General features: G+C 44.7%; 1 protein-coding gene across 1 annotated transcript; it reads right to left on the bottom strand.

Annotated features, from left to right (window-relative positions):
• Positions 1–1,714: 1,714 nt before the first annotated feature.
• LOC133898898 (disease resistance protein RGA5-like) lies at positions 1,715–7,132 on the bottom strand. Its single transcript, XM_062339708.1, has 3 exons — positions 6,154–7,132; positions 3,284–5,317; positions 1,715–3,152 (listed from the first exon to the last, which is right to left on the bottom strand). Exons 1-3 carry the CDS (start codon positions 6,957–6,959, stop codon positions 3,134–3,136), a joined length of 2,859 nt encoding a protein of 952 aa, XP_062195692.1. The 5' UTR covers positions 6,960–7,132; the 3' UTR covers positions 1,715–3,133.
• Positions 7,133–10,396: the final 3,264 nt, after the last annotated feature.

Below are 10,396 nucleotides of genomic sequence, written 5' to 3'. Positions count from 1 at the left end.
TCTCTGTAGTGAACGCCGATCCGTCGATCCCGGAGGCCGTGGGCGATCGTGAGGCGTCCCACCTTTCAGGGCAGCAAGGCAAGCATCGTTCATATTGCACCGTGTCTACTTGAAATTTTAATATGTTATCTACGCTTATGTATACATTGCATGTGTCGGGTACTGAGTTGGGTAGAACCTATACCGATGCATTATCCCATTTCGGTCACGTGTCATGTGTTGTTCCTAGGAGCCTAGTGGTGTCATCGAGGTCTAATTTTAGTTCGCTATGCTTAGTGGTACTTAGGCTTTCCGGTAGAAGTCGACGACGGCGTCCACCGTTGTCGCGAGCCTAGGACTTATTACTTGTTCGCACTTATGGTTGTGTTGATGATGAGTCGGTTTGGTGAGTGGTGAGTTGAGACGAGGTGTGGGCGGTGTTAGGGGTGTCATCTGCTCACGAGGAGTCCTCAGGCAGTTCGGGGAGGGAACCCGGACACCGTAGACCGCTTGCACCGGTTAAGCACCGATCATCGGTGTAGTCGGCTTTAGCACATACCTTACTCACCACATGCTGATATAATGGTAGGCGAGCCGATTACCTTCGCAGACGTGGTCATGTGGGCCTCGTCATAGACGGTGTGAGTCCGGTTTGAGTCCGGGCTTTTAGCGGTATTAGTTTGCTCGGGGAGTAGTTCTAATACCGCCGTGCCGAGCTATGGTTGATCCACATGGTTGGGCCTGGTTGGGAAAGGTTGTCACGGGTACCCCCTTGTGCGCATCTTAGCGGGTGGCACAAGCCGTATGGTCCCTGTGTCGTGTGGGTCCAGGAGTATCCCCCTGCAGGGTGTATAATCAGTTCGAGCTGCCGCGCTCTCGGTCATGAGCATCGCTATCGCTTATCTCCACCGAGCGACCATATTTTGGTCGTAGAGTTTCGATGTGGGTTGTGGCATGGTTGGATTGGGGTGGTTTGGTCGGTATGTGGTTGGTGGTTTGGTGGGAATGGTTTGCTTTTATACTCTTGTTGTTGTATATCTGTTTTGATCAGTTGGTTGGCAGGGTTTGAGTCGGTGGTTGGTTAAGTCAGTTGCTTACACCTAGAGTCTAGGTTGCTTACCGCTTAATGAACTTAAACATGTCTTAATCCTTGCTACAGCTTTAAATGCATGATCCTTGGAGTCGAGAATATATATACTCATACTGTGTAAGACTTGCTAGTACCTTCGTACTAAGGGTGCTGCCCTTAAGTTGCTTTCAGGTTCGCAGGTCGGCGAAGATGGGGCAGTGTTCGGCTACTTTGTGCCTGCCGATCAGGGTGGCGGGCAGGAGTAGCACCTTCTACTCCGAACTCCGGCGCTTTTGGTATGGAGCCTAAGGGCATACGGCTCCATACTCTTTTGTTGTATAGGTTTTTCTTCCGCTGCGTAGTAGTTGTTGTTGTTCCTATTTTGTTGTAAATTGTGGAAGCAGTTGCTTGTTTAACAATGGTAATCCAGTTTAATTATTTGCTCTCTATTAAACTGTGTTGTGATATTTGAGTTGGAAGGCATGTGTTCCGATCCTGGGCACAAAACACGTGCCGGGACTACCGGAATGGTATTCTGGTTAATCGTCGAGGTTGTGATTATGAATAATGATCCTCCTGATGATTAATTAGAATACTATTTGGACGGTTCCTCACACATGCTATTTGAATATCTGTTCGACGTGTTTTGAAATAATAACGTGTATGCGACGTTTTCAGGCGTAGGTTTGACGCTTCTCGTTATATGTGTTTCAGATGTGCTTTAGTACTAAAATGTACCTGTGCAGGTGGTAGTGCTTCCGGATGTACCTAAGCGAAATTCCTTCATCGCCTCCGGTAAAAGGCAAGTAACGTGGGGGTGACTTCAGTGCTATGTTTATATTCATGTCTTACTTCTCTGCAAGTAAAATTGAAGTATTCAATATTCTCTAATATATTCCGAGCATGGATGATATTACATTCTATCGAACTTAAATTCAGTCTTTTATATTGATTTTGAATATGTTGTGGCAACATGAATCATTTGCAATGTATTCAACATGAGTCATCAAAAGAAGAATATAAGAATTGACGTCGATTCACATGCATACATATGTATTTATGCATTTCATATGGTGATAAAGGCCGATCACTGCAATCGTGCGTGACTCGTACTGGTACATGGAGTTGCATGAGAGGTTGGCACCGTCCAGCGCAAAACTCTCAAATGGAGTTGCATCATAGCATTCTTACATTTATATGATATTTGAAGAATGCAGAATCCTGAAAGTTAAATGCTATGATTTTGTGAGACACTGTGTTGGAGATTGTCGTTGTTGTTCTCTTGACAAATACTTCGTCAAGTGGAAAGATATTCTCTTTAAAATCATGTGTTTTGGCTTTCCATTATGAGAAAAATGGTTGTTTCTAAAATACTCTTAACCAGGTAAGATATGTATTTATTCATAGCCGTTACTTGCTGAGCTTGTCTCACCCCTGTTAAATCTTTTACATGTACGCTTAGATTGTCGACGTGCATTTTTGGGGATGGAACTTGGTAGTTGCACACACCACCTCATCACAATATCGATAATCTAAACTTGTGTTTGAAAACCATGTTTTTTTGGGTAGTATGTCGTTTGTGCTGTAATAAGCTTTGTACTTGAAGAAGTAATTTTGTATATGGTGTAGATAGATATATGTTGTGGTTACGTTGTTTATATCATATATTTTCTGCTTGTGAAGTGTGTGGTCAGTTATACCATAACTATAGAGGAAATACTGTCAAATTTTTTTATATTCGAATAAAATATGTTTAGTTGTAAAGTAGGGTGTTTCAGTAATGGACAGTGCTAAGCAAGCCACCAAGTCTGGCAATTTGAATGAGTTTTCAATGGTGTTACTGAATAACATTCTTTCGCTGCCATTGGGAATTATCCTTGTGCTTGGTTTTAATGAAGTGGAGTACCTTTTGGAGACGTAAGCTATTGATTCAAACTTCGAAGATCTCCATTTGTATAGCAAATGGACTCCAGCTCTTTTTTCCAAGCTGCAGATTATCGATTGGTGAACCAAGGCACCAATCGATAATCTGCAGCTCCCGCGCCGCACTTGGTTCCCATTCATCCATCCATCCTCTAGAGACTTCTACTCCTCCTCTTCCGGTCTGTATTGTCAGCGGCACATTTATGAGCGAGTATATATATACATGCACAATGAAACTATTATGACTCAGAGCATCTAGCTTATGTATGTCGAATTCAAAAGAAAAACAACTTATGTTCGAAAGAAAATTACCTTATCCAAGAGCGGTGGCTCCCAAATGCTGGGCGACTCGGTAGAGCGTCAGCAGCTTCCTGGAAGACCTTCAAGAGCGGCTCGGGATCGGCCTCAGAAATGGAGTCTCGGTTTCCAGAGAGTACGGAGACTACATAGATTTCTTTTAGGCTTGAGAGGTGCTCCATACCGACAGGTGTAGCGTTGTCCCATTCACGCGGATTGATTCGTAACAAGAGGTTCCGAAGGTTGGGCATAGCCCCTGCCTCAAATGTAATGCACGATGCCCCATCACAATCGAAACCAAACCATTTGAGAACCGTGAAGACTGTGGAGCCTATCACAATCCTTTCTGCCGGGACGCCAGGGATCCGCAGGTGGAGCCTGGCGAGGACAGGTAGCGTCCCAATGATGACAACTACATCTTCGCAGGTTATCTCCTTCACCCCAAGATCTAGGGCGCGGAGGCTACGGAGATCGCTGATCCACCTGGGAACTCTAGGGAGGGTCAATGCTCTCAGATAAAGTTTCTCAATGTTGCGGAATGGAGGTGAAAACGAGCTCATAGCATCAGCGCAGAAGGCATCACGAGAAGACCACAATAAAAGACACTTGAGGTTACTGAGCTTCTCCAGGGAATAGCTCAAAGCAGCCATCCATGTCGCCGTCGGCACACATCCCGATTCTTCTCTTTTACAGTTGAGGTTCAGCTCTGCCAGATTGGTTAGCTCACTGATGCCCTTAATATTCTCCGGTGTGCTCTTCCGCAGACTGAGGCAACTCAGAGTGCGCAGCCATTTCATCTTGCCAATCCCGTCCGGCAAGCAGGGATTCTCATGAGATGTCAGGTCTAGATGGGACAAGCAGGGCAAGTCAACGATGTCTGATGGAATGTTGGAAACTGGGATGTCAATTATTTCTAGAGTCTGCAATTGTCGCAGCCCACTAATCTTAGCAGGTAACATTACGGAGTCCTCGTACCCATTGTACATCCCTTCGATCTTTAAATATTTCACATGTGACAATTGGCTGATAGCAGTAAGGTCCCTTGCCGTTTCTTGCTCAGGAAAAGATAATTGAAGGAAGAGCACCCGGAGAAACTTAAACTCCACTAGAGGAGGTTTCCACTTTGATCCTCTAGAGATGGCAAGGGAACGAACTTTTGATAAGTGGCCAGTAGCGGGCTCAGGCATTGTGGCATCCTCTCCACCACTCAAATCGACAGAGAGTCGGCGCACATTGTCTTGCACTTTTCCCATGGCTTGAAGACCATGCACCACACTAACAAAATTATATTCTTCACACTTACTTCTGATCAGATCAAGCATCATATCATGTACTCTGCAGCCTACTAGCTCCTCAATACCAAAGTGATCCTCATATACAGGTTGAATCATGCTCCTATTGACCAGCTCGTTGAAATAGCTCTCTGCGACATCCCATACATCCCACTCTTTAGAGATACTCACAAAACCTTCTGCCACCCATCGTCTAACTAGCTCAACCCTGCTAATTTCGTGATCCTCTGGGTAACTACCAAGATACAAAAAGCATGCCTTTAGATGATGGGGTAGATATTTGTAGCTGAGGTCTAAGATATTTATCATGTCCTTCAAGGCAGATTCCTTTTCAAACTCATTAGTGGCAAGACATTTTTGTATGTACTCCCATAGCTCCTTCAGTTTCGTGTGTTGTTCCCAATGCTCCTTCAGTATTTTGTGGTTTTGGTGGCAAGCTAAAATACTAGCAACAGTAATAATTGCAAGCGGTAGGCCACCGCACTTCTTCAAAATTTCACATGAAACTACTTCGAACTGAGAAGGGCAAGCATCTTCTTCAGATCCAAATATTCTATTAAAGAATAATTTTCTTGAGTCTTGCTCACTTAGGCGCCTCATATTATGAATGCATCCGTGGTTGTCGTAACATGCTCTAGCGACATCCTCATCTCGTGTAGTTATCATTACTCTGCTACGGAGATTATTTTTTGGGAAAACGCACCCGATGGTATTCCATGCTTGTATATCCCACAAATCATCAACTACGATGAAGTACCTACATACATATTTCACAAAGAGCATATGTTAAACTGCATATATGGAATGAGCACTCTCACTTTACAAAGAACCAACTATACATAAATCTCGAGCAATTGAAAATATGTATACGTTGTACAAATATGTTACATTTGAAACATCCATGAGATATTTGAAGTAAATATTAAATTATGTGTACACAATTATAACCAAGCTAGCAAAATAATGAACCTCCTAGATCTATTTCTTTTTCTCTGGATTAAATTTAAGTGATAAAACTTTTAGGGATAAAGATTATCATACGAACCTGAAAACATCTAAGGCGCATAGTATCATTTATACTCCTATAAAATACATGATTTGTCGCAGATTCGATCCATCTCTACTATCCATCCGAGTTGATCAAATGATCACAGTGCAAAGTTGGATCATGTTTCTCCTTCCAAAATTACATTTAATCTCTCATTATTTACCTTCCATACCTAGACGTCCAATATTTATTTTCTATATATTCAATCTCTCATTATATGTCTTACATACCTAGACGTCTAACATTTGATTCCACGTGTGTGAAACACGTGTGCAATTGCTAGTTTGTTTAGAAAAGTTTAAAAGTGTTCATCAATATTAAAGCAAGGTGAATCTTACCAACCTAAAAGGTAAATCAAATCAAAGGTTTGCCGCACTAATATCTTTGTAAGGTACCTACCTAAAATAAACTAATTTGCTTTATAGAATGCTAAACGTAGGAGTGAAGTTTGCCAAAAAAATCTAAGAGATTTACGTGTTAAAGTTGAACTAGTTACAAGATATTAGTCCCTCTAATTAAATAAAATAAGCAATAATAATGAGGACCTCTTCTCCTGTAGATGTCCACAGAGGTCGTCGATGAGGTCTTTCTCCCCGCAAGCATAAGAATATGTCTGTAGCCCAAGTTGCTTTAGCACACTGTTGAGTATCATTCTCATGTCTGGTTTTTGAGAAATGGACACAAACGCCTTGCAGTCGAATTTCCCGCTTACTTCGCGATACACCTCGTTGGCAAGCGTGGTCTTGCCCAAACCTCCGAACCCTACAATCGAGACCACCTTCAACTGTTGCCCTTCATCCATTACCCATTTGACAAGCTCTTCCTTCTGGGTGTCAATGCCCACAAGGCTTGCCGACTCCTTGTAGAACGCTGACAAGCGAGGATCAACAATTACAGGGGTAGTAATTGAGATGCACTGATCAAGCTTGTACCTCTTCCGGCGTTTGCTTACTTGCATCACTTGATTCTCGATCTCCTGGAACTGATTTACTAGGCGATGACGATCCTTGAAAGTTCTCAGGTAGCGATAAGCTTTCTGGAGGATCCCCATACCCACCTTGTCGCCGTCTTCACCAAAATGGTGAATGAAGTCGTCAATATAATCTTCGATGTCGTAGGACATCTCTATTACATCTTTCCTCCAAATCTTATCCTGCTGGTCGAGTTTGTCGGCGTCCTGCTCCATCTTCTCAAGGACGGAATTCATGTAGCTGAGCTCACGCTTGAGGGAGGACACCTTCTCCTCTAGACCCTTGACTTTCTTGTACTTGTCGCCCATGAGCGGGGCGAGCTTTTCCAAGACGGGGTTCATCACCCCCATGGAAACGCTTACCACGATAGCTGCCTCCATCGATTCGCACTCGATGCGACGCGGATCCGACACCTTCGGCCGCGTGGAAGGAGAGGGGGCGGCGGCGACGGGGCACGGAGGAGGAGGTGGCGACGGGGTTGAGCAGGCAGAGAGGAAGATTCGGGGGAGCGGAGGAGACCGTCGAATGGGGAGTAGGTGTGAGCATTATTGCAGGAATTTCTATTGTTTCACGCGTTGGTAGGAAAGGGAAAGGAAGCAGCACTCAGCCCTGAGACTGAGAGCAGAGGTCATTTTCCTCTGTTTTTCTGCGACGCTGTCGAATGGAAGTTTCGTTCTAGTCTGTGTCCAGTGGCACGTTTCGATAGTATCCAAGCCTACTCAATGGGTCGCCGAGTCGTCCTGGGTAGGGAGGGTTCACCTGCGATGCCAAAGCACACAAAAAGCAGCAGCAGCACACAAGAAGCAGCATGGGAAAATCTGGCATGATCGCCGCCGCCCCCACCGCCAATGAGACGTCGTCGTCGTCACCGGTGGCTACCGCTTGGCGCATGATTGATCCGATATGCGAGGAAGTGGCCCAAATCATCAGGCCTTTACTTGTCTTGGGCCATCCGGATGCGGCCATTTCTTTGCCACACTGATGAAATTATCTTCTGCACACTTCCTTATGATCAAATGAAGCATCATATCATGTACTCTACAAAACAAAACCTCCCTGCAATCGGTGAGGTACCCTCAGGTTGAATCAAGCTCCTATTGATGAGCTCGTTAAAATAACTCTTCGCAATTTCGTCCCAATCCTGTTCGTGCAAATTACTGACAAAGCCTTCAGCTACCCATTGTCTGATAAAACCATCTCTCCTGACCACGTGATCCTCTGGATACGTACTAAGATAGAGCAGCCACGTCTTGAGATGATGAAGAAGATTCTTGTAGCTAAGGTTTAGAATTTTCCTAATCCCTTCCAAAGTGGGATTTGAGCTGAGCTGGGAGCCTAGAGAATTCCGAATGCCCTCCCATTCTTCCCTTAGTCTGCAGCTTGCTGGCACCGGTTTGGTCTGGGCCACATAGAATTGAACTACAGCATGTAATGGCAGCAGCAGGACAGTTAGGAACACGACCTGACAGTACTAGATTGCAGCATCTCTCCTCTCGGATCCACTGAATCTGAAGCGCATGCACGACACTGATTTGCTCAATCCACTGAATCTGAACGCAGCCTCAATTTACCACCTATCGATCGGTACTGAACCAACTCTGCATCATCTTGAAACGCCATCGAAAGGACTATCTCGTTTTTTTTTTTAAAAAAAGGACTATCTTGAAAAGGTCCCAAACATAGCAAAGCTCTCGTTTACACAGAGAGGGGATTGCGCTTGCATTGCATGTACTCTGGATCATAAGCATGCATGATCGCTAATTATTTCCTTTCAAGTACCTCTACCAACTTTACATGCAGCACACAAACTTTGATCTATCCACTGAATGCAACATTTACCAAGCTAAGCATGCTATTGGTACCGAAATGAGCGTACCCTGCTCTTTCAACTAACTGACGCAGTGTCTCCTTCCTTATTTACTGCTGCTAGTGGTGTAGTATCACAACTCATTAGGTACCAGAGATTCTGGACCGGTGTTCTTTGGGACTTTCTGCGTTGTCTTCTTTCACTTCACAGTGCAACTCCCTCAATCTGCCCATTCATCATGCCTGGCCTCTGTAACCAGCCATCAAGCTCTGCTGCAGTGCTGCTCAATCTGTTTCAAGCCACTAGTTGTAAGTTGTAACAGGATCAGTAATTCAGTACTACTCAAATCTACAAGGAAATTTCCCAAGCTGTCTGGGGTTTGGGCAAGTGCAATCAAGAAGAGTGAATGATATCTAGGTCGATACATCTTGACGTGGTCAGTACATGCTCTTTGTAGTTATGCGCTTGTACTGCCTGCTCTTCAGGGATTGTGAATCACATGGCACCAGGTACTAGCAAACCTTCTTTCACACAAATTCAACATTCTTATCATTTATGTCATCTTGTGTTTCAAAGACTAAGCAAGACCTCTATTTGATACACCAAATTTCACACATAGAGAAAGAGAACCACCGAATCAGCTTCAAGTGCAACATTACGAAAACCAGCTCATCTGGTGCAAAGCGGAACATTCTGATAGAATTGTTATCATCAAGATGTCAATAAGTCTGCACGTACCACCAAATTAGCGCTTTATTTATCTCCCCATAGTTGACCCGAATATAAGAATCAGTGAACCTGGTTTGGGTCCGGGCTAACTACTTTGACAGCTCGTCAGTTACGTATATGGCGGGGAGATGGTACGTCTAAGGCAATCAGAGCGAAATCCCACGGCCTCAATCAAGAGCAAAGCAATCAAGCCTAAGCATCTCGCGCCTTCAGATCGTCAGATCCACGCCAGGAATAATTCTCTACCCGACTAGATCTTCAGTAGTAGATACATAAAAATCTGTCTAATTCTTAGAGTTAGATCTATCCATGCACATCATTGTACTATTTGATCATAAAAATAATCAAAGCAAGATAAGACATAAGGTTGTTATCCAACTTGGAGGTTTGAACATATATAACTCAGTCGAACCCTCTTGTGATGGTTAGCACGACTCCATGTGAAGGTAACGGGACCCCTCTAATCCCAATGAACTTGTTCGACCAGTTCTCCAGTACACAATATGCATCCAATGCAGCACAACTGCTAGAACGTACCAAGACCTTACTCTCCGCTCCTCCTGAGAGATTGGGTGAAGCTGGAGCCACGCACTATATGCAAGAGGTGGTTGGATGCATCGTTGGAGCTTAGCAGATGCCCGAAGCTTCAGCTCGACAGAAGGGCGCCACGCCTCCTAGCAATCAGCACCCTTCGAGGAGAGGTGACTTGAGGCACGCACCATAAAACTTTTCTCCTCACCATACTTGCAGGACCCCATGGACAACTTGAGGGAGGACGTGCGTCATGAAGTCAATAGTCAACACAACAAAATGAGGGATCATGGAGAACCCTCAGGTAGACCCCGCCAAGACTACGGAGGGCGGGATGATGGTCGAAGAATTCTAGTGGTTACCAGTTGCCTGGTTTTCACTCCTCAATTCCGATCGGTGCGCTAGCCGCAACGGTTCTGACCAGGTTCGGTTGAAAAATATAATGGAAGTACTAACCCAATAGAATTTCTTCATATCTAAACTATAACTATCCAAGCAGCTGGGGGAGATGAATATGTTATGGCCAATTACCTGCCTATAGCTCTTGAAGGGATGACTCTGCAACATTTTTTGTGCCAACTTCCAAGGGACATACACGCGATCTAGAAAGGAGGACAATCTCCACCGCTAGTGGCAGATCCAGCATAATTTTTTTGGGGGGGGGGGGGGCTGGCCGACCCACGTCGCCTACCCGCCTGCACCGCCTAGCTCTTAATGACTTGCCAAGATTTTTAAGGGGGACTCCCACGT

The sequence above is a fragment of the Phragmites australis genome, chromosome 18 (genome assembly GCF_958298935.1).
Source record: "Phragmites australis chromosome 18, lpPhrAust1.1, whole genome shotgun sequence".
NCBI lineage: Eukaryota > Viridiplantae > Streptophyta > Magnoliopsida > Poales > Poaceae > Phragmites > Phragmites australis.
Note: the sequence above shows the minus strand (reverse complement) of the source record. Positions and strands in the feature narration are given on the sequence as shown.